The 25580-nt window shown below is 37.7% G+C and overlaps 1 pseudogene and 5 gene segments (V, D, J or C); all 6 read right to left on the bottom strand.

The window, feature by feature from the left end:
- Positions 1-365: 365 nt before the first annotated feature.
- Positions 366-23785, bottom strand: LOC116051900. The segment is given in 2 exon segments: positions 366-709; positions 23685-23785. Coding segments are annotated over 2 exon segments (357 nt in total).
- Positions 1527-2020, bottom strand: LOC118494199 (annotated as a pseudogene).
- On the bottom strand, positions 7131-7641 carry LOC116051909. The segment is given in 2 exon segments: positions 7131-7438; positions 7536-7641. Coding segments are annotated over 2 exon segments (351 nt in total).
- Positions 14140-20883, bottom strand: LOC116051947. The segment is given in 2 exon segments: positions 14140-14573; positions 20841-20883. Coding segments are annotated over 2 exon segments (348 nt in total).
- On the bottom strand, positions 15734-16263 carry LOC116051884. The segment is given in 2 exon segments: positions 15734-16079; positions 16206-16263. Coding segments are annotated over 2 exon segments (363 nt in total).
- Positions 17982-18575, bottom strand: LOC118494200. The segment is given in 2 exon segments: positions 17982-18333; positions 18420-18575. Coding segments are annotated over 2 exon segments (357 nt in total).
- Positions 23786-25580: the final 1795 nt, after the last annotated feature.

Consider the following 25580-nt stretch of genomic DNA (forward strand, 5'->3'; position numbering starts at 1 on the left):
TACCCGGAGTAGGCACTCCATCGGTTTCCTGCTAAGAACCGTGGCCTCAGATTTAGAGGTGCTGATCCTCATCCCAGCCACTTCACACTCGGCTGCGAACCGATCCAGTGAGTGCTGAAGGTCACAGGCCGATGATGCCATCAGGACCACATCATGTGTGTTTCATGTTAAGTAAAAATATTTCTCAGGAAAATGGGACATTTTATAATGAAGAGACAAAGGGTAATTTATTATCTAAAAATGGAAAAAACTTAGAAATATTAAAAAGTAGTAATATTAAAAATGTTATGTATAAAATATATGATATAAATATTACATTCATATATTATCTTCAATATTTGGCTTCATCAGCCCAGTAAGAATACTTTAGGATTTTTGTACAGCTGCTCAACCAACTCCAGTCACTGTGGGTCTCGAGCACAATAATAAACAGCAGAATCTTCAGTCTTCAGACTGTTCATCTGCAGATACAGCTGCTGTCTGCTGTCGTCTCTGGAGATGGTAAACCGGCCCTGAACTGACTGAGAGTAGTAGATGTCAGTACTGTAGATACTCGCAATCCACTCCAGTCCTTTTCCAGGAGCCTGTCTGACCCAGTGCATCCTGTAGCTACTAAATGTGAATCCAGATGCTGTACAGGTCAATCTGTGGGATTCTCCAGGTCTTTTAATCGCTGGTTCAGATTCTGTCAGAGTCTGACCATCAACACCTGTTAAGATATAAAAAAACATCACATGAATTTAGTTATATAATTCAAAACTATGTTTAATCAAGATCAGTGAAAATCTTCACCTGTCCAGCAGAAAGTTAAAAGCAGCAGTCCTGTCCTATAGTCCATCATGTTAAACTGTGTGTCCACTGTTCTCTGTCCTCCTCTCTGCAGTCAGATAAGTAGAGGTGAAGATATCTGAGTTTTGCATTGACTCCTCCTCACAGGGAGGAAACATCTGGACTGGAGATATTTAATGAAACTGAGTCAGAGTCAACCCTCCAAGTCAGCTGTTTTGACCTTTGTCTGACATGTTTTAATTTGTGTAAAATGTTTCAGTATTAACACCACAACCACATTTATTTGAATAATACACACATGAACTTTGACACATTAACATACAAGGTTTATTCAAATGTGTTAATTCATAATTAATCTTGTTATCAAGTCTCAGTTTCTCATTAGTCATTTTGAGAACAATAGGCAGCACATGGAGTATTTACAATCATATACAATTTCATTCAGATCAACATCTACTATCATTTCTTTACAATTGCGTCATTGTCATTTCAACATTTTATACTATTATAACATTATGGTTTGTACTTTGTCTTTGGCAACTTATTATTACAGTAGGTAATGCTTTGACAGTAGAAGAGACTCTGTCTAATACTCAAAGTGATGTAACATCATGAAGAGAATACATATTTACTCATATGTATAAAGTGAAATATATAGAAATATAATGTAGATATATCAAAGTCCTTTGTAGGGGGGGGGGTATTCAGATGTCATTAAGATCACATTGCTGTTTGTTGTCTGTGGAGGTTTTTGTGCAGCTGCTCCACTGTCTTCAGTCACTGTGTCTCTCGAGCACAGAAGTAAACAGCAGAATCTGCTGCTGTCAGGCTCTGGACCTCGAGGTACTGAGTGCTGCTGGGAACATCTTCAGTCATGATGAAACGGCTTTGAAAGGAGCTGCCATAGATAGCAGAGTTTGAACCTGTTTTCACCCTCCCAATCCACTCCAGAGCTTCTCCTGGTCTCTGTCGTGTCCAGTCAATATAGCTTGTCATGTCAAAGCCAGATATGATACATGACATCTTCACTGTCTCTCCAGGTCTTTTCCAGAGGAAGACTGGTCCAGTTTGATCTCACTCCAAACTCCTGTAAGGAAATAAATTGTGTTAATCATCCATCACAGTGGTTAAATATTAGACTATGGTGTATTCAGTGTGTTGAAGCAGAAATGACTCTTACCATGAAAAGTAACTATAAAGAATAAACTCAATGAAATCATATTTTCCATTCTGTAATTAAACTGTAATCCAGTGTTTTCTGATCTGAATATTTTATAGTATAATAAGTAGGGCTGTCAAAATAATGCGTTAATTTCAATTAATTAATCTGAGAAAAAATAACGTGTTAAAAAAAATAACGCAGATTAATCTATTCTATATTGACGTTTGACCCGGAGCCGTTCTAGCCACCATTGGACTGTAAGATGAAGGAGGGAGACAAGAATGTGCTGCCTGGATCATTAATTGGAATATTTACTTGTAAAAATCTTCTTCCTGCCAACCCTGGCTACCAAAATCTGGTGCCACTGATATGTCTGCTCTTCTCTCTGATGCTCTGAAACAGACGATACAGGCAACACAAACACCGCTGCACGTGATGTTAGTTAACACTATACTCGACAGCAGCTAACGTTAGCCTACCGCTAGCTAGTAGTTGGATTAAACACGGTTACAATGCTGACAGCTAACGCTAAACGGTGTAAAGTTTGACTGTGTTTTACTGTAGAGGATTCAACACCAGTATGCAACAATCTGCAGCTGCCTTCGCAAAAACAACAATGAAACTGGTAAACTACACCCTCGTGGTGCATTTGAATTTATTGTAAATGTCCTTTTCCCATCTGGTGGTTGTTTTTGTCGTTCAACAGCAATTTACTAGTGAAATAAGTTATTGTTATTGTTGTACATTATTATTAAATCATTTAATTTTGACCATATGGCCTTAGCAATAAACAAGTTCTTTAATGTCACAGACTGTTGTTTAGTACCCCATTTTTTTTTACTTTCTTAAAAAGTATCGGTTCAGGCACCGTTAATTATGTATGCGATTAATTTAGATTAATTAATCACAGAGTATGTAATTAATTAGATTACAGTTTTTAATCGATTGACAGCCTTAATAATAAGTTTTCTAAAGTGTCCCAGTTGTTCTGTCGTAAATGTTCCAAGAGCTGTTGATGGTGTGATTATAAGGAAGGAAGAGTTTGCACTTCATCATCAGTAGCTTTCTTCAAGAACAGGGAAACTAAAAAATACCAAATACCTGTCAACTATTTCTGCTATGAAATACTAATAAATTTCTTGGATTCTAGTCTTGACATTTTGACGAGCAGGTGACATGATATTTTTCATGGCCAGATTACAAAAATGTTATTTTGATACTTAAACTGCATATTTGAATGGGTATGTTTATCTTGCTTTTTTCAAAGGAAAAAAGCAAGATAAACAGGAAATCATTTTTTCTTGTCTTGTCTAAGCATCTAAATACGATTACAGAGATACAAAACATCATATCCTTGTTTTGACAAATTTCTCAACTACATTTAATCATAGACAATCTCTCTATCAGGGAGTAACTGGCCACATATACTTTGCTGGATAATGTATTGTTTACATTTTATTTTACCAGTCTTGCTGGTTGCTGGGTATTTGTGCAGGTCTGTTAGTGGTTTGTATCACTGTGGGCCGACGTACACAGTAATACACAGCTGTGTCCTCAGGCTGCACATTCTGTCCTTTTAGAGTCACTGTTAGAGTAGAAGTGTCTCTGCTGTAGCTGAACTTGTTCTTCAGAGCATTATTTTGACTAAGGCCACTTGTTCCCCACTGATGGGAAATCCAGTCCATTGGTTTTCCTTCACTCTGTCTGATCCAACCTGTTGCATAGCTGTTATCAGTCAAAGAATAACCAGAGACCTGACAGCTGATGGTCAGAGACTGTCCAGGCTGAACAACCATTGAGTCTGTCTGGATGAGATCAATACTGTTCACACCTGTGGAAACACAAATCAACATTATCTCCATCATTCATCTGACTATTCAGTGTTTCTAATGTGTGTATTAGAGTGAATCCACTGAAAGCTCCTCACAGGGTCCAGCAGCCAGCAGCAGTATCAGAGCTACAGAGAACATGTTGATGTTGAAGCTGAACTGATGTGAGCTCTTCTGTCTCTCACTGACACACACACACTTCACTTCTTTATGAGGTTACACACAAGGAGGCTGATTTACATACTGATAATAGTAAATCAGCTGACTAAAGTATATCTATCTATAAATTGCAGGAACGTCTGTCTGTCTGTGTGTTATGCAAATATCTCTCGAACTGTTAGTCCGATGGATTTCAAACTTGACATGTGTCTTGCTCAAGTTTTACGTTGTTTGGATTAGAAATGCAAAAGATATCGTTAAATATATATCGCTGAAAGAAGCACGCATTGGCTTTTGCCGCTCTAGCCGCTGGCCACTCCCCCTCTCACCCTGAGGACCAGAGACAGAGAGCAGCGGAGCTTTGGCAGCTAAAATGTGACATACACCTCAGACCCACAAAAATGTGCAAAGTTGCAATTGCAATACTTTGGACTGTCTTTGACTTTGAATAAACAAACGACAATTCCCAAATTTAAGGAGGTTTCAGAATCCCACACATGCAAAGCACAACCAGACAAGTGCAGACAGAGCGTGATGCCACACGTGATGCAGGCTATCTAATAAAGCCAAAGGGGTAAGCTTCGCTTCAGAGCTCGAACCTCCTATGGCGCCATTTTGATACTACAAAGCGATCACCCGACGTTAGCATTCCATTGACTGCCATTCATTTTGACGTCACTTTGACAGCGAATAACTTTACATCTGAAGCTTTTAAAGACTTTTTTTGTCCATTGTTTATTTCTAAAGAAACATGACAATGTATGAAAGGCTCCATTACCTTGTAGCTCACGTTATGGCTCCGTAGCAGACGTTTTTGTAAAAATAGGCTAACGATTGTGTCATAACCACGCGACTTACTGTCGCATAGTAGAGGAATTACTGTATAGTACAGGGGAAGCTCACAGGCAGTTTCGACTTACATTAGCTGTTTAAGTTGAATTACTAATGTTAACTAGCATTTTAGTTAGCAACAATTAGCCTGTGCCTATGTTATCTCCTTACATATACTCAGGGCTTAATTTGAGCCGGAACACGCCGGAACATGTTCCGGCACCTCCGACGTTGGATCCGGAACCTTTTTTATTGGATCCGGCACCTCTGTGTCACTATGAAAAATGAATCGCCTAAATGAAAAAAATAAATGACTTTGTGTAGCGATCAATGTTGTTATCTGTCTTGTTAGTCTTTATTCCCCATTGGAGTTCCACAAAAATCTTGTGTTTGCATTTTTGATGCGTTTTGAGGTGAATTTTCAGGGTAAGACAGAGGGGGTAGAGGGACGGAGGGAGGGGAGGCACTTCAACAGCGCGGCGCTGCACTTCAAGTGACACAAGCGCTTGTGCTGGTTGAGATTGCTGATAGCCTCATTTCACTCAGGGGAAAAATGTCAAAAAGACAACAAAGTTTGCTTAACTTTTTCAAATACGCTGGCCAGCCGGATCCCAAACAAGCAACAATCGTTTCTGCCGATCAAGAATGTGGAGACCACGGTGGGTGTTTTGGTTAATTTAATAGTCCGATGGATAATTGCTGCTTGTGAAAACGATTGTTGCAGTGTATTTTATTTTATTTTTTTACATTTCGCACCGATGCAGTGCATGTTCTAAAAAAAAATAAACATCGCCCTGATGTACACACAGCGTTGTTTAGGTGTTTTTAGTCAGAGAAGCTACCTCCAACCGCCGTTTTAAGTCGCTGGAACCACCCCACCCCCCCCCCCTCTGCGCTCCGGGACCTCGCACTTTACAAATTAAGCACTGCATATACATACGCTCTCCGTCTCTGCAAGATTGGGAATAATTGAGATTTCTCTTGGCACAGCTACCAGAAGACTTCCAACTTTCAGACAGGTTGCTCACGTCACATTTACGTCCTCTCTCTCAGTTGGAGGCTGCTCAGTAACGCTCAGCGCTCACCGGAAAAGTGCTTCTAATATCCTTCACTGGTGGTCCAGTTTATATACTGTCTATGAATAAAGCGAGACGTATCTGTATATACAGTATGTGTCTTTATATACAGTATGTGTGTCCGTGTTTAGGGGCGTGTTTGGGGGGAAGGTAACCTGCACATCAGCAGGGGGGACTCTTTTCCTGCTGTTAAATTGCTGTGAGCTGGCAGAACATAACGTAATCTCGGAAATTATTCCTTCAGAGTTGAACCGGGCAGATACATCAGTTTTCATCAGACTCGCCCTGGGTCGGGTTAATTAAGTCGCCAAAATACCCCCGTGAATCAAATCCCTTACTTCCCCGTTAACCGTCAAGCCACTAAACCTGTATGAAAATGAACACGTCTCTCTCTCTCTCTCTCTCTCTCTCTCTCTCTCTCTCTGCGCGCGCACGCACACGCGCACACACACACACACACACACACACACACACACACACACACACACACACACACACACACACACACGGTCCGGTTCTGGTGGTTGATTAACGCAGATATGTGCTGATTAGCTCTCATAACGGGCCGGTGGGTAGCACACTGCCATGAGTCCATGACGCTAACGTCTGATTACTCCACATTGTCATTGTGACATTTTGTGATTACATTCTGAATCTGCAGCGTTTTCTGTCAGGTAAATATAGTAGCCTAGTAATGTCTTCCTCTGATGCTACTGTAGAAGTAGCCTACACTGTAAGTCAGTAGTAGGCTATACAGTGGAGTTGCATATTAAGTGGTTTGGGGTCCTTCTGTAAGTAATTTGAGGGTACAATTTGGTTTTGATGAATTCTACAAGCAACAATACCACAGGCCAAGTAATCTCCCGTTCCAAATGGGCACATCTTAAACGGGCACTGCACTAGTTTGAATAAATCAAAATGAAGATGAAATGTTCAGGTGTTCTCACATAAAGAGAAGGTGAAACCTGAAAAGTAAATAATGATATGATAGAAGAGAAACAATTCATTTATACTGTAGTTAAATCACTGAATTTATTTCATCACTTGAAAGGTTATATATACATTCAATGATGTATCACTGATTGGTACGTCAGAGTATTTAAATTGATTGATTGTACTGTTAATGTTACATTTAATTAAGAAACTAAGACTGTTTCTCTCTTTACTGTAACAGTGAGCTGGTGTTGAAACCATTAGTGGTCTGAGGGCTCCTCCTCTGGTGGCTTCATGTTACAAGTGTTCAGGCTCTGAGGGGTTTTTGTTCAGGTCTACTGATGGTTTGTGTTACTGTGGCTCTCTGGCACAGTAATACACAGCAGTGTCTTCAGGCTGCACATTCTGTCCATTTAGAGTCACTGTCTTGCTGGAAGAGTCCAAGCTGATACTGAACTTGTTCTTCAGTGAATCTTTGTAGTATGTGGTGCATCCAACACAGCCATATCCAATCCACTCCAGTCCTTTCCCTGCAGGCTGTCTGATCCAAGCTGTGTAGTAGCTGCTGAGAGAATAAGAGACCTGACAGGTGATGGTCAGACGTTGACCTGGCTGCACAGTCACAGAGGCTGGCTGTGTCAACTGTTCACACTTCACACCTGTGGAGGAAAACATGTTGAATATTGAATCAGTGTAATAGCAGTGAACAGTGTGCTGTGATCATACTGTCAGTGTCTCTGCCTCAGTGAGACTCACAGGATCCAGCAGCCAGCAGCAGCAGCAGAGCTACAGAGAACATGGTTGCTATTGAAGGTGATCTGATGGGAGCTTCTCTTCTTCTGCTGCAACTGACAGCATGATATCAAGTCTTTATAGCAGACTGTGAGGAAGTTCACTTTGCATAGAGAAGGACACTGACAGGCTACTAAAGAAGGATGGACTGTCCTGTCACAAGTGATAGCTTGGAATTGTGTTATGAAATATATTTTTGACAAATGAAAGAAAATGTAGATATTATTACAAACTTAAAATAAACTTAAATTCCATTTGTTTTTAATCACAAATTGTCTAATCAAACATGTCAGACAAATATATTTATATTTACAACAGAATCAAAAGATTAACTGATCTAATTTAATCTCTGCTTCAACTACAGTATATATGGGGGATCTGCAATTAAATATGTCTGAATGGAACAGTTTTATTGAGACTATTTATCTGAATGTGTTGATGATGTTGAACTGAAGCTTATTATGTGAATGAGAAAAGAAGAAAGTAAAGATTTGACTTGTTGAGTTTTTATACATCGTTACTCCTTCCTGTGTCATAGCGGCTCTCGAGCACAATAATAAACAGCAGAATCTTCAGTCTTCAGACTGTTCATCTGTAGATACAGCTGCTGTCTGCTGTTTTCTCTGGAGATGGTAAACCGGCCTTTGACTGACTGAGAGTAGTAGATCCTGCTACTGCCACTGCTGATGTAAGCGATCCATTCCAGTCCTTTTCCAGCAGCCTGTCTGATCCAAGCATTATCATAATCCCCACCAAACCCAGAATATGTGCAGGTCAGTCTGTGGGATTCATTAGTTACTGTAATGCAGCCATGTTGTCTTTGTACCAGGAAGTTTGTCAGAAATACGTCTCTTGTTCTTACCTGCCCAGTTAAATGACAGGATGAGAAAAACAACCAAATAATCAGGTCTGATCATTGTTAAAGCCAGTTGTCTCTGTCCAGTCTACAGCATGTATGTCAGTGATTTAGTGTCTGTCCTTCACTCTGCAACACATATGTAGAGATGGAAGAGGTCAGAGATTTGCATTGACTCCTCCTCCTCAAACAGAAACTCAACACATCTCTGGAAAATATGATTCATGTATCTTTCAGAATGTGGTTAATTTATGATTTTTTTAATGATGAAGATTATTTTCAAGTTATTCAATTCCACTTAGATGTATGTATTTATTCTGCTCAGCAGCATTTGATGGCCATCCATATGCTGGATATATTATGCATAAATGTCTAAATATATTCTCAACACCTGCTGTTCACAATAAAAAGCATGGTTGGTATTGAAGGTGATCAGATGGGAGCTTCTTATTTCTGCTGCATGATATCAAGTCTTTATAGCAGACTGTGAGGAAGTTCACTTTGCATAGAGAAGGACACTGACAGGCTATAAAAGAAGGATGAACTGTCCTGTAACATGTAGTCAAGACTATTATGACCATTTATTTTATTGAAGGAAAGAAAGTGTAATGCAGACACATATTAGAAGTACATTGATTTTCTCATCTGATTCTCAAACAACCACAAAATGTCTATTAACTATTCTGTTAACGTGATAGTTGGCTGATTTTAAGAATGTCTTAATGTGGGTGTTAAATGTTTTCTCTGAGTCCCAGGGACATTGTTAGGCCTATTTTAGGGGGGCTGAAGCTACACCAAAATGTCCCTAAGCCCCCCTAAATAATAATAAGAACAACAATAACAATTCGATTTATGTCCAAAGTTAGACAGAAGTACAGAGAGTCGTTGTGCTATCAAGATGATGCACCGCACCGTCTCGTTGCATTGGTATGAACTAGCAGCTTTCAGAGTGTTGCAGACCGGCACGTTGCAAGTAACTGGGGGATTCATCTCATCTCATCGCTACTCTTTGGTCTGAACTCACTATGCACCCCACCACACCACACACACCCCCCCCCACACCCCACCACCCCACACACACACACACACACACACACACACAAACACACACACACACACCGGTACACGCTAATGGTGAAAGGAAGATTGATTACACCTAGTGTGATACAGAGTGAAATTGTAAGTTGTTTTTAATGACCTGCTTACCTTTAGCTACATTTTCTTGAGGTAAAGGAAAGGGGATATTTTGCTTTGCTATGGAAAACTATAGTCTAGCTAGAGTGAACGAGCGAAATACAAGAAATGGTTAACTTAGCAAGCTAATCACAACTCTTTTATTCATTGCCAGTAATATAGCCTATGTCTATAGTAGGCATATTCTAAAACAATATCAATCCCCATAGAATGTTGTTGTCACTGAAAACTAAAGTCATCGGGTCCCTGTTAATGCTATTGTACCGTTGTATCCTTCAATTCATTGAGCAGATGAGATGGATATTGGAAGATATTTTAGCAGAGAGAAAGAAGCAGGAGATTGGCAGAGCAGTTAATTCTGAGGGAGCCAGTGTGATTAAGGTCAGTAGTGGTCTATAGGTTTAAGGATTGTTTTGTAACAATAAGCATTTGTTGGCAGGCCTATGTAACAGGCCCCAGGCGTGAGGCCTGTTGTCAGATTAAAGTGTCGTTCTGAAAAAAACAGGAAAATGATGAGACCGGCAACAGGTATTGCGTTTCCTTCTCTCGCTTCTGCCAGACTTTATTTTACACATAAACATGTACTTTAAATATGTTCTCAATTTCACATTCCTTCTCATAAGAACATCATCAAATTACCATAATCACTACATAACTTGAATTCAGTTCCCCAAATAAACATCATTTTCAGAATCCATGGGTGCTGTTTGTCTTCATATCCAAATGAAAGTAAAATACACTTTTTCCCAAACTTCTTTGGTCTGCTGCTTACAGCTTTCCTAACTGTACTAATAACTAATAACTGCAACGTTACTCCTTAGAAATAAGATTCCAGACGCACACTGAATGCTAACATATTAGCAGAATGCTGTTAATTCTATTAACAAAATAGTCCAGCTGGCGTGAGACATTACACAAGCAAAAGTTAACTCTATACATCTTAACAGTATTTCAAACACACACTTGCTTCAACAGCATTTAACATGACAGGGCTTTGCGAAATAAAATCACATAGGGGCCTCAAAATAGGACAATATACCCGACGTGACACACACGTTCTGTAAGTGAAGCTAGCTTGCTCGGCTTTAGCTGTAGCATTCCGACCACGTTACTCTGTGTTCATCTAAATACCTTCTAACTACAATCTTCATCCAGTATAAAACACGGAAAAGCATTCATACTGGGTACTGACATTATTTTGACAACATATGTGTGTTTTTTGCTAGCGACTAACCTGAAAAGAACAGGAAAATGATGAGACCGGCAACAGGTATTGCGTTTCCTTCTCTCGCTTCTGCCAGACTAAAGACGAGAGTCGGCTACAGCCACAATATGCCGTCTCACTGGGAGGCGAGGCCCCCTTGTGGTGGAAATTTGGAATACAGCTTACAAAATGAATTTACACCAAATGAAAGAAATGAGGCCCTTATAAAGCAATATACATATGCCAACTATTCAAAATATACATTATTAAACCACATAAGGGTGACCACACATTGCTGGGCGTCACACCTAGGCACTATGCATAGCCTAAACTAAATTATTTCATTATATTTATTATATATGCTAGCTATATTCTAACCAATTTAACTTTCTTCATTCATTGGCTGTGATAAATTAAATACATATGTAGATGTTGCCTAAGGCTAGGCTAAAGATGAGGACATGCCCACAGGTACACATGTGAAAATAAAATGAAAGCAATCCTACATAAAGTAAATGTTACTCCAAATCTTTTATTTCTTCCGCCATCAGGTTATTGTATTTAGACAGTAGCCACTTTAAATAGAATCCGTATCAACAGCTTACATGATAAAGTATGCAGTGATGCCTATTATGCCTATTTTTTTCTTTTTCTTGTACTGCTATTTGTCATATTTGTTTAACTTACCAACTTATTAGCTGTCTGGCCTCTGTCAGTTTTTGGACATTTTGGATGTTGTTTCATGTGACCATGTTTTTATCTTAAAGGATAAGACAGAAGGAACAGAGTAGAAATGGAAGAAAAGGATATGTCTGTCACTTTTTACTTGTTAACATATTGGTTTCTTGGCTGGTTGTTGACATAAGTGTAGCTCTAATATAGTAACAAAACATGTGAGTACAAAGATTTTGCAAACACAAGTTACAAATACCCTGGGGGCTAAGCCCCCCCTGTCTTTCAATCCTAGTGACGTCCCTGCTGAGTCCATAAGTCAGACTGTTCTTGGATTGGCATTCTTTACTTAAGTGATTCAAGGTGAGCATTGATCTTTAATTGTTATTTGGCACCAAAACAAAATGTTTTAGATATGTAGTATATAGTATATAGTATAGTTGTCTTGGGAATTTATTTTGCACATCAAATAATTGATTTGTTCAATGCACTAATTGGCTGTTCGTTATGTACATTTGTGTCGTCAAAATATAGACATATTAAGATATTCTGTTGTTTCCATAATCTAAGTAGTGTGAGCATGTAAAAGCCGAATAAAGGATACTTGGGAAACTTTTGATTTTGAAAATTTTGATAATTCAAATGTGTATGAATGACAACAAGTGCTACCCAGTTTTACACACTGTATTACACAGTGTGTGATTATTATTTCTCACAATGTCTTAAATTGAATGTTCGTATTCTTTACAAACCTTATAACAGAAAAATACATTCAGACATCAACAGTCTCAATAATACTATAACTCAGTCAGTTATTAATCATTACATTGTTGGTAAAAATAAAACAGGAAGTCAAAAACCCCAACATCATCTGCTGCTGTCATTGTGTGCCTCTTTGTTTTATACTCTTACTGCCATTATTATTTTAGGTCTCCTACTGCCTCCTGTTGGTCTTTGTACAAAAAAAAAAAAAAAAAAAACGTTCTTTAAGGTTTTTGTATAGGTCCTCTGGTAACTTTAACCAGTGTGTGTATCTGGCACAGTAATACACAGCAGTGTCTTCAGGCTGCACATTGATTCCATTTAGAGTCACTGTCTTGCTGGAAGTCTCTAAGTCGATACTGAACTTGTTCTTCAGTGAATCTTTGTAGTATGAAGCTCCAGTATGTTTCATTCCAATCCACTCCAGTCCTTTCCCTGCAGGCTGTCTGATCCAAGCTGTGTAGTAGCTGCTAACAGAATAAGAGACCTGACAGGTGATGGTCAGACGTTGACCTGGCTGCACAGTCACAGAGGCTGGCTGGGTCAACTGTTCACACTTCACACCTGTTAAAAAAGAAAATGTTTTGTAACAAATGATCAAGTTATAATGCAAAAGAAGAACTGTTGACTTTGACAAATCCAGAGAGACTCACATCCAGCTGCCAACAGCAGCAGCAGAGCTACAGAGAACATGGTTTATGTTGAAACTGACGTGCTGTGAACTCCACTGACAGCCTGATGTGATGTTTTTATAGCTGAGAAACAAGGAAGGTCACTGAGTTTGCATAAAATCAAACATATGAAGCATCAATGTTGGTGTAACTGGAGTCAATAGAAGAGTTTGTTCAGTGTTATTATATCTGCAGAGAGAAAATATGCCTGGATTTTTTGTTTTCTTCATATCCAGATACAGATAACTTTATAAACTGTCAATATTGTCTCCACTTATTTTCTACTCATTTGTGTTTAAACAACTGTTCCTTTGCTATATTTATCTTCAAACATATCCTTTATATAAAATAGTTATCTCCATGCATGATACAAGTGAATTCACTGTATAAACAATAACAGTAAATGCTGTCATCACTTTCAGCTGTTTTCTCTTAGAAATGATTTTAATAAAACTACAGTATGTGAAGGAAAGAGTGACATATTCTTATTTACCTATTGATTTTATTACAGAGCATTATGAATCATTTCAGAGTTTGAGTATCAGTCAGTTAAGATCAATGAGAACAGCAGATCTGAGTTTCTCCTTTTAGTAACAGAGGAGAGAGAAACTAGACACTGACTGTCCTCTAGTGATTTTATTAAAAAGAAACGGCAACATTATTTTTTAACTCCCATAACGATCTTATGCATCTTGTATTGAGAGAAAATCAACTTTCTCTAAGTCTCTTCTATATTGATATCTCCTGCAGTGGAAATCACATGAGATTGACACTGATACATTAAAATTCTCAACTTTTCCTCTGTCTACTAGTAACAATAAATGCCTCTACCATTCAGGGAACTCCATAAACATACACTCACACAAAGAGAAGGGGGAATCTCTGACAAACACACTTTGGTAATGAAAATACATTTTTCTTTGGTTTGACTAATTAACATCACACTGAAGTTAGCTAAAGACTAGTGATTTAGTTACTTATGCAGTTATGCTTTCCATTTAAAGATAATATTATGGAAGAGAAACTTAAGGACTAATTTATACTGTAGTTAGATCACAACCTTTAAGAAGTTGTGAGCTGAATTTATTCCATCACTTGAAGATTATACATATGATGTATCATTGATTGTAATTTCAAGGTATTTAAATTAGTGAAAACTGTGGCTGTTAAATTAAATTTAGAACTATTTATGAAATCTAAAGAGATGTTTCTCTCTTTACTGTAACAGTGAGCTGGTGTTGAAACCATTAGTGGTCTGAGGGCTCCTCCTCTGGTGGCTTCATGTTACAAGTGTTCAGGCTCTGAGGGGTTTTTGTTCAGGTCTACTGATGGTTTGTGTTACTGTGGCTCTCTGGCACAGTAATACACAGCAGTGTCTTCAGGCTGCACATTGATTCCATTTAGAGTCACTGTCTTGCTGGAAGTCTCTAAGTCGATACTGAACTTGTTCTTCAGTGAATCTTTGTAGTATGAAGCTCCAGTATATTTCATTCCAATCCACTCCAGTCCTTTCCCTGCAGGCTGTCTGATCCAAGCTGTGTAGTAGTCACTAAGAGAATAAGAGACCTGACAGGTGATGGTCAGACGTTGACCTGGCTGCACAGTCACAGAGGCTGGCTGGGTCAACTGTTCACACTTCACACCTGTTAAAAAAGAAAATGTTTTGTAACAAATGATCAAGTTATAATGCAAAAGAAGAACTGTTGACTTTAACAAATCCAGAGAGACTCACATCCAGCTGCCAACAGCAGCAGCAGAGCTACAGAGAACATGGTTTATGTTGAAACTGACGTGCTGTGAACTCCACTGACAGCCTGATGTGATGTTTTTATAGCTGAGAAACAAGGAAGGTCACTGAGTTTGCATAAAATTAAACATATGAACCATCAATGTTGGTCTAACTGGAGTCAATAGAAGAGTTTGTTCAGTGTTATTATATCTGCAGACAGAAAATATGCCTGGAATTTTTGATTTCTTCATATCTAGGTACAGATAACTTTATTGAATTAAACTGTCAATATTGTCTCCACTTATTTTCTAGACTTTCATTTGTGTTAATAAACAACAATGATTCCTTAATGACTATATTATTATTCTATCTTCAAACAGTAATAATCTCTTTTATATAAAATAGTTATCTCCATACATGATACAAGTAAATTCACTCTAAACTATAACATTAAATGCTGTCATCATTCATCTCCACTTTCAGCTGTTTTCTCTTAGAAATAATTTTAATGAAATTACAGTATGTGATGGAAAGAATGACATATTCTTATTTACCTATTGATTTTATTACAGAGCAATATGAATCATTTTAGAGTTTGAGTATCAGTCAGTTAAGATCAATGAGAACAGCAGATCTGAGTTTCTCCTTTTAGTAACAGAGGAGAGAGAAACTAGACACTGACTGTCCTCTAGTGATTTTATAAAAGAAACAGTAACATTATTTTTCATTCTCATAGATTCCACATCATATCATTTACAGACAGTATTGTGTCTTACTTTGTAGAAATGTAAAGTATTTGTAGTAGTTTAATTTCAGCAACCAGATTGTTGGGCTGTCTTTGGACCTTGTATCAATGAGTGATCTTTATTGTATTTTTAATGTGCTTTCAAGTTTGTGGATAATACAGGGAAGATTAATAATTTATAATAAAAACATATATCAAAATACAATTACAGAATATAAAACAACATAACCTGAAAACCAAAAAAATGTAATATAAAATGTTTAAATATATACATTTTATGAAAAATATTTCAAACTTGTGCACTACCAGCCTGAAAGAATAAGTACTGTAGGATTTTGTACAGCTGCTCAACCAACTCCAGTCACTGTGGGTCTCGAGCACAATAATAAACAGCAGAATCTTCAGTCTTCAGACTGTTCATCTGCAGATACAGCTGCTCTCTGCTGTTGTCTCTGGAGATGGTAAACCGGCCTTGGACTGATTGAGAGTAGTAGATGTAGCTACTGTCATAGTTGATACTCGCAATCCACTCCAGTCCTTTTCCAGGAGCCTGTCTGATCCAGGCCATATAGTAGCTACTGAATGACAATCCAGATGTTGTACAGGTCAATCTGTGAGATTCTCCAGGTCTTTTAATCGCTGGTTCAGATTCTGTCAGAGTCTGACAATCAACACCTGTCAAACCAAAAACGATAAGCATGTCATGTATTACCTTTGTACAAAGATCAGAGAAAATCTTCATTTAAGATATGTCAGTAATACAAATGGGAATGTCAAATCAAGATCCTTGAAAATCTTCACCTGCCCAGCAGATAGTTAAAAGCAGCAGTCCTGTCCTATAGTCCATCATGTTAAACTGTGTGTCCACTGTTCTCTGTCCTCCTCTCTGCAGTCAGATAAGTAGAGGTGGAAGATATCTGAGTTTTGCATTGACTCCTCCTTTTTTGACTTTCTCCTAACTGTATTTTGTGTTTTCACAAATTATCTCACTGTATCTCTTACCATTTTGACTTTGTTTCACATTTTTAACCTGATGTAGTAAGTATTTAAACTAGGGCTGTCAAAATTAACGCCATAATAGAGAGTGAATGCAAACGCTTTTAACACCACTAGTTGTTTTTGATGTAGGATTAATGCACGCACGTTTTGTGATTTGGGCCTCGGGACACTCTTTAGTTTTGGGAAACCAGGAAGTGATACACAGTAATGTTGTGGGTGGCTAGCAGAAACAACCCTTGAGCAGAAATGGATAAAGAAAAGAGTTTTGAATGGCAAGTTCAGTTTCAAAGCCCTTCCAGATGGTTCTCTTGACAAGACTAGGAGTAGTGGTGGAATTGTGGAAATTGGTTCTCTGACAAACACATTTTAGATTGTTAACGCAAAGAAATAAGGATGTTATGAAAGAGAAACTGACTTTTTGAGGATTCATTTATACCGTACTGTAGATAAATCACCATTTAAAAAAAATCTAAAGACTGTTTCTCTCTTTACTGTAACAGAGAGCTGGTGTTGAAACCATTAGTGGTCTGAGGGCTCCTCCTCTGGTGGCTTCATGTTACAAGTGTTCAGGCTCTGAGGGGTTTTTGTTCAGGTCTACTGATGAGTCACTGGGAGAGTCTTAATTCAATACTGAACTTGTTCTTCAGTGAATCTTTGTAGTTTGGTGGATGCAACACCACCATGTACAATCACTCCAGTCCTTTCCCTGCATGCTGTCTGATCCAAGCTGTGTAGTAGCTGCTACCTGCATTTATTTTTTCATATATTTGGTTACTGACTGTATTTGCTGCAAAAATAAAGACATTGACAGCAGCCAAAATCATGTGAATAGTAATATATTTTGCAGTTTTTAATAAAAGACTTTTAATGGTTTCAGTGTTTGCAGATGTTTAAAGAAACAGACATACAGAGAAACTTGGAGCCTTTTAGAGGAAAACAGCTGATCAGGAACTGAAACGTGACAAAATGGAAAAAACTAAATCCTTTAACAAAGATGAGAACTATTGTAGTTCATCCATTTACAAGTTTCTCTTCTGTAATAAACAACATATTTACCTTCATATGTGTGTGGTTATGTCAGAATTAAAATCATATATCAAATATCATGCAGCATGATTTTTACTTGTTTTAATTCAGAATTCTTAAAAGCCAGTCATACAACAATCATACTCAAATGTCTGTGTTGTCTCATTTTGAATGACTTGACCTGAGGACATTAGTCATGTGAGACAGTGCAGAGTTTATCAGCCCAGGGAGGATGAGGAAAGACAAGAAATGTTTCTTACTGCAGGAGTTGAAGTATTTTAATATAAGCAACCAGATCGTCGTATTTTTGGCACTTTTACCAACAAGTGATCTTTATTGTTTTTTTGTGTGTTTAATGTTGAGTAATAATATTTCTCAGGAAAGCAGGACGTTATATAATAAAGAGACAAAGGGTAATTTATTATCTAAAAATGATATCTAATGTAAAACTTAGGGGGAAAAAGTAGGAACATTAAAAATATAATATATAAAATATATTATATAAATTTTACATTCATATATCATCTTCATTATTTGGCTTCATCAGCCCAGTAAGAATACTGTAGGATTTTGTACAGCTGCTCAACCAACTCCAGTCACTGTGGCTCTCGAGCACAATAATAAACAGCAGAATCTTCAGTCTTCAGACTGTTCATCTGCAGATACAGCTGCTCTCTGCTGTCGTCTCTGGAGATGGTAAACCGGCCCTGAACTGACTGAGAGTAGTAGATGTTAGTACTGTGGATAATTGCAATCCACTCCAGTCCTTTTCCAGGAGCCTGTCTGATCCAGGCCATATAGTAGCTGCTGAATGACAATCCAGATGTTGTACAGGTCAATCTGTGGGATTCTCCAGGTCTTTTAACCGCTGGTTCAGATTCTGTCAGAGTCTGACCATCAACACCTGTCAAGATATAAAAAAATATCACATGAATTTAGTTTTTACACAATTCAAAACTTTGCTTAATCAAGATCAGTGAAAGTCTTCACCTGCCCAGCAGAGAGTTAAAAGCAGCAGTCCTGTCCTATAGTCCATCATGTTAAACTGTGTGTCCACTGTTCTCTGTCCTCCTCTCTGCACTCAGATAAGTAGAGGTGAAGATATCTGAGTTTTGCATTGACTCCTCCTCACAGGGAGGAAACATCTGGACTGGAGATATTTAATGAAACTGAGTCAGAGTCAACCCTCCAAGACAGCTGTTTTGACCTTTGTCTGACATGTTTTAATTTGTGTAAAATTTTTCAGTATTAACACCACAACCAAATGTATTTTAATATTATACAAATTAATTAATTAATTAATGACAGATTAAGATACGGTATATATAAGGGTTATTAAAATGTATTAATTCATAATTAATCTTGTTACCAAGGTTCTGTTTCTCATTAGTCATTTTGAGAACAATAAGCAGCACATGGAGTATTTACAATCATATACAATTTCATTCAGTTCAACATCTGCTATCATTTTTGACAATTACGTCATTGTCATTTCACCATTTTATACTATTATAACATTGTGGTTTGTACTTGACTTTGGCACCTTAGTATTACAGTAGATAATGCTTTGACAAATGTAGAAACTATGTCTAATACTCTAAGTGATGTAACATCATAAAGAGAATACATATTTACTCATAAGTATGAAGTTAAATATATAGAAATATAATTTAAATATATCAGACAGAAAGTGCTTTGTAAGGGGGGGGGAAACTCAGATGTCATTAAGATCACATTGCTGTTTGTTGTCTGTGGAGGTTTTTGTGCAGCTGCTCCACTGTCTTCACTCACTGTGTCTGTCGAGCACAGAAGTAAACAGCAGAATCTGCTGCTGTCAGGCTCTGGACCTCGAGGTACTGAGTGCTGCTGGGAACATCTTCAGTCATGATGAAACGGCTTTGAAAGGAGCTGCCATAGCTAGCAGAGTTTGAACCTGCATTCATCCTCCCAATCCACTCCAGAACTTCTCCTGGTCTCTGTCGTATCCAGTGAATATAGGTGCTTGTCATGTCAAAGCCAGATATGATACATGACATCTTCACTGTCTCTCCAGGTCTTTTCACCTCAGAGGGAGACTGGTCCAGTTTGATCTCACTCCAAACTCCTGTAACGAAAGAAATTGTGATAATCATCCATCACAGAGGTTAAATAGTTACACTAGAGTGTCTTCAGTGTGTTAAAGCAGAAATTACTCTTACCATGAAAAGTAACTATAAAGAATAAACTCAATGAAATCATATTTTCCATTCTGTAATAAACACTGTAATCCAGTGTTTTCTGATCTGAATATTTCTAAGTTTTCTAAAGTGTCCCAGTTGTTCTGTCATAAATGTTCTAAGAGCTGTTGATGCTGTTATTATAAGGAAGGAAGAGTTTGCATGGACCTCCCTCTTCAGGTTTAAAAAGGGAACATGGAAAGCAGATGCACTTTATCATCAGTAGTTTTCTACAAGAGTAGGAAAACTAAAAAATACCAAATACCTGTCAACTATTTCTGCTATGAAATACTACAGGGACAGACAAGATGTATTTTTCTGACAGTATATTGAACTGAGAAATATGTCTTATATATTTAATGTTTATGTGGAAATCAAAATGTTTATTTTCTTGGATTCTAGTCTTGAAATTTTGATGAGCAGGTGACATTATATTTTCCATGGTCAAATTACAAAAATGTTATTTGCATACTTAAACTGCACATTTGAATGTATGTATATCATGCTTTTTTTAAATGTTATTGCCTGATCCAGCTCTTTGTAGGTAACAGGAAATCAGTTTTTCTTGTCTTGACTAAGCATCTAAATACAATTACAGAGATACAAAAGAACACATCATTGTAGTGATACATTTCTCAAATACATTTAATCATAAACAATCTCTCTATCAGGGAGTAACTGGCCACATATACACTGCTGGATAATTTATTTGTTTACATTTTATTTTACCAGTCTTGCTGGTTGCTGGGTATTTGTGCAGGTCTGTTGGTGGTTTGTATCACTGTGTAGCTTACACGTACACAGTAATACACAGCTGTGTCCTCAGGCTGCACATTCTGTCCTTTTAGAGTCACTGTTAGAGCAGAAGTGTCTCTGCTGTAGCTGAACTTGTTCTTCAGAGCATTATTTTGAATAAGGCCACTTGTTCCCCACTGATGGGAAATCCAGTCCATTGGTTTTCCTTCACTCTGTCTGATCCAACCTGTTGCATAGCTGTCATCAGTCAACGAATAACCAGAGACCTGACAGCTGATGGTCAGAGACTGTCCAGGCTGAACAACCATTGAGTCTGTCTGGATGAGATCAATACTGTTCACACCTGTGGAAACACAAATCAACATTATCTCCATCATTCATCTGACTATTCAGTGTTTCTAATGTGTGTATTAGAGTGAATCCACTGAAAGCTCCTCACAGGATCCAGCAGCCAGCAGCAGTATCAGAGCTACAGAGAACATGTTGATGTTGAAGCTGAACTGATGTGAGCTCTTCTGTCTCTCACTGACACACACACACTTCACTTCTTTATGAGGCTACACACAAGGAGGCTGATTTACATATTAATGATAGTAGATCAGCTGACTAAAGTATATTTGAATGAATCAAAATGAAGATGAAATGTTCAGGTGTTCTCACATAAATAGAAGGTGAAACCTGAATCTCTGACAAACATGTTAATGAAAAGTAAATAATGATATGATAGAAGAGAACCGATTCATTTAAATCACTGAATTTATTTCATCACTTGAAAGGTTATATATACATTCAATGATGTATCACTGATTGTTATGTCAGAGTATTTAAATTGATTGATTGTACTGTTAATGTTACATTTAATTAAGAACCTAAAACTGTTTCTCTCCTTGCTGTAACAGTGAGCTGGTGTTGAAACCATTAGTGGTCTGAGGGCTCCTCCTCTGGTGGCTTCATGTTACAAGTGTTCAGGCTCTGAGGGGTTTTTGTTCAGGTCTACTGATGGTTTGTGTTACTGTGGCTCTCTGGCACAGTAATACACAGCAGTGTCTTCAGGCTGCACATTCTGTCCATTTAGAGTCACTGTGTTACTGGAAGTCTCTAAGTCAATACTGAACTTGTTCTTCAGTGAATCTTTGTAGTATGAAGCTCCTGTATATTTCATTCCAATCCACTCCAGTCCTTTCCCTGCAGGCTGTCTGATCCAAGCCGTAGCGTAGCCAAGAGAATAAGAGACCTGACAGGTGATGGTCAGACGTTGACCTGGCTGCACAGTCACAGAGGCTGGCTGGGTCAACTGTTCACACTTCACATCTGTTAAAAAAGAAAATGTTTCATAACAAATGATCAAGTTATAATGCAAAAGAAGAACTGTTGACTTTAACAAATCCAGAGAGACTCACATCCAGCTGCCAACAGCAGCAGCAGAGCTACAGAGAACATGGTTGATGTTGAAACTGACGTGCTGTGAACTCCACTGACAGCCTGATGTGATGTTTTTATAGCTGAGAAACAAGGAAGGTCACTGAGTTTGCATAAAATCAAACATATGAAGCATCAATGTTGGTCTAACTGGAGTCAATGGAAGAGTTTGTTCAGTGTTATTATATCTGCAGAGAGAAAATATGCGTGTCATTTTTGATTTCTTCATATCTAGGTACAGATAACTTTATTGCATTAAACTGTCAATATTTTCTCCACTTATTTTCTAGATTTTCATTTGTGTTAATACACAACAATAATTTCTTAATGACTATATTATCATTCTATCTTCAAACATTAATAATACTTTTTATATAAAATAGGTAACAAACATCAATTTTTAAACTATTAAAATTCAGAGTACAAAATTCAACTTTTGAAGAAAATTCAGCTGTATTTCTACATAATCACTTAAATAAGGTAAATTCATGTTAAACGATTTCTAAAAGTGTAATTCAGTCTGTCTTGTGGGAGTACAGACAATGATGTATCAGTGATTGAAACCTCCAAGTATTTAAACTAGGGCTGTCAAAATTATCGCCATAATAAAGAGTTAACGCAAATGCTTTTAACACAACTAGTTGTTGTTGATGTAGGATTAATGCACGCACGTTTTGTGATTTGGGCCTCGGGACGCTCTTTAGTTTTGGGAAACCAGGAAGTGATGCACAGTAATGTTGTGGGTGGCTAGCAGAAACAACCCTTGAGCAGAAATGGATAAAGAAAAGAGTTTTGAATGGCAAGTTCAGTTTCAAAGCCCTTCCAGATGGTTCTCTTGACAAGACTAGGAGTAGTGGTGGAACTGTGGAAATTGGTTCTCTGACAAACACATTTTAGATTGTTAATGAAAAGAAATAAGGATGTTATGAAAGAGAAACTGACTTTGTGAGGATTCATTTATACCGTACTGTAAATAAATCACCATTTAAAAAAAATCTAAAGACTGTTTCTCTCTTTACTGTAACAGTGAGCTGGTGTTGAAACCATTAGTGGTCTGAGGGCTCCTCCTCTGGTGGCTTCATGTTACAAGTGTTCAGGCTCTGAGGGGTTTTTGTTCAGGTCTACTGATGAGTCACTGGGAGAGTCTTAATTCGATACTGAACTTGTTCTTCAGTGAATCTTTGTAGTTTGGTGGATGCAACACCACCATGTACAATCACTCCAGTCCTTTCCCTGCATGCTGTCTGATCCAAGCTGTGTAGTAGCTGCTACCTGCATTTATTTTTTCATATATTTGGTTTCTGACTGTATCTGGTGCAAACATAAATACATTGACAGCAGCCAGAATCATGTAAATAGTAATATATTTTGCAGGTTTTAATAAAAGACTTTTAATGGTTTCAGTGTTTGCAGATGTTTAAAGAAACAGACATACAGAGAAACTTGGAGCCTTTTAGAGGAAAACAGCTGCTCAGGAACTGAAACGTGACAAAATGCAAAAAACTAAATCCTTTAACAAAGATGAAAACTATTGTAGTTCATCCATTTACAAGTTACTCTTCTGTAATAAACAACATAGAGACAGTAAACCGGCCCTGAACTGACTGAGAGTAATAGCTACTACTGTAGATACTCGCAATCCACTCCAGTCCTTTTCCAGGAGCCTGTCTGACCCAGGCCATCCAGTAGCCGCTGAATGTTAATCCAGATGTTGTACAGGTCAATCTGTGGGATTCTCCAGGTCTTTTAAAAGCTGGTTCAGATTCTGTCAGAGTCTGACCATCAAGATATAAAATAACATCACGTGAATGTCGTTGTTACACAATCAAAACTATGTTTAATCAAAATCAGTGAAAATCTTCACCTGCCCAGCAGAGAGTTAAAAGCAGCAGTCCTGTCCTATAGTCCATCATGTTAAACTGTGTGTCCACTGTTCTCTGTCCTCCTCTCTGCACTCAGATAAGTAGAGGTGGAAGATATCTGAGATTTGCATTGACTCCTCCTCACAGGGAGGAAACATCTGGACTGGAGATATTTAATGAAACTGAGTCAGAGTCTGCACTCCAAGTCAGCTGTTTTGACCTTTGTTTGACATGTTTTAATTTGTGTAAAATGTTTCAGTATTAACACCACAACCAAATGAATTCTAATAATATACAAATGACATCTGACAGATTAAGATACAAGGGTTTTTCAAATGTGTTAATTCATAATTAATCTTGTTATCAAGGCTCTGTTTCTCATTAGTCATTTTGAGAACAATAGGCAGCACATGGAGTATGTACAATCACATACAATTTCACTCAGATCAACATCTACTATCATTTTTGACAGTTACGTTATTGTCATTTCACCATTTTATACTATTATAATATTATGGTTTGTACTTGACTTTTGCAACTTAGTATTACAGTAGATAATGCTTTGATAAATGAAGAAACTGTCTACTAAAATCTAAGTGATGTAACATCATAAAGAGAATAAATATTTACTCATAAGTATAAAGTGAAATATATAGAAATATAATGTAGATATATCGAAGTGCTTTGTAAGGGGGGGGGGGGATCAGATGTCATTAAGATCACATTGCTGTTTGTTGTCTGTGGAGGTTTTTGTGCAGCTGCTCCACTGTCTTCAGTCACTGTGTCTTCTCGAGCACAGAAGTAAACAGCAGAATCTGCTGCTGTCAGGCTCTGGACCTCGAGGTACTGAGTGCTGCTGGGAACATCTTCAGTCATGATGAAACGGCTTTGAAAGGAGCTGCCATAGCTAGCAGAGTTTGAACCTGTATTCATCCTCCCAATCCACTCCAGAGCTTCTCCTGGTCTCTGTCATATCCAGTGAATATTGTAGCTTGTCATGCTATAACCAGATATGATACATGACATCTTCACTGTCTCTCCAGGTCTTTTCACCTTAGAGGAAGACTGGTCCAGTTTGATCTCACTCCAAACTCCTGTAAGTAAAGAAATTGTGATAATCATCCATCTCAGAGGTTAAATAGTTACACTAGAGTGTCTTCAGTTTTTTAAAGCAGAAATTACTCTTACCATGAAAAGTAACTATAAAGAATAAACTCAATGAAATCATATTTTCCATTCTATAATAAACACTGTAATCCAGTGTTTTCTGATCTGAATATTTCTAAGTTTTCTAAAGTGTCCCAGTTGTTCTGTCATAAATGTTCTAAGAGCTGTTGATGGTGTTATTATAAGGAAGGAAGAGTTTGCATGGACCTCCCTCTTCAGGTTTAAAAAGAGAAGATGGAAAGCAGATGCACCTTAACATCAGTAGTTCTCTACAAAGAGAACTGAACTGAGACATATTTCTTATATATTTACTGTTTAAGTGGAAATCAAACATTTTATTTTCTTGGATTCTAGTCTTTAGGTTTAGAAAAAGTAGATGACATGATATTTTTCATGGCCAAATTACAATAATGTTATTTGGATACTCAAACTGCACATTTGAATGTATAAATGAATCGTTTCTCTTCTATCATATCATTATTTATTTTTCATTAACATGTTGTATGAATCTACAGTATATGTCATTTCAATCCACTCCAGTCCTTTCCCTACAGGCTGTCTGATCCAAGCTGTGTAGGAGCCACTAAGAGAATAAGAGACCTGACAGGTGATGGTCAGACGTTGACCTGGCTGCACAGTCACAGAGGCTGGCTGGGTCAATTGTTCACACTTCACACCTGTTAAAAAAGAAAAGGTTTTGTAACAAATGATCAAGTTATAATGCAAAAGAA

Source organism: Sander lucioperca, chromosome 21 (genome assembly GCF_008315115.2).
Source record: "Sander lucioperca isolate FBNREF2018 chromosome 21, SLUC_FBN_1.2, whole genome shotgun sequence".
Lineage (NCBI taxonomy): Eukaryota > Metazoa > Chordata > Actinopteri > Perciformes > Percidae > Sander > Sander lucioperca.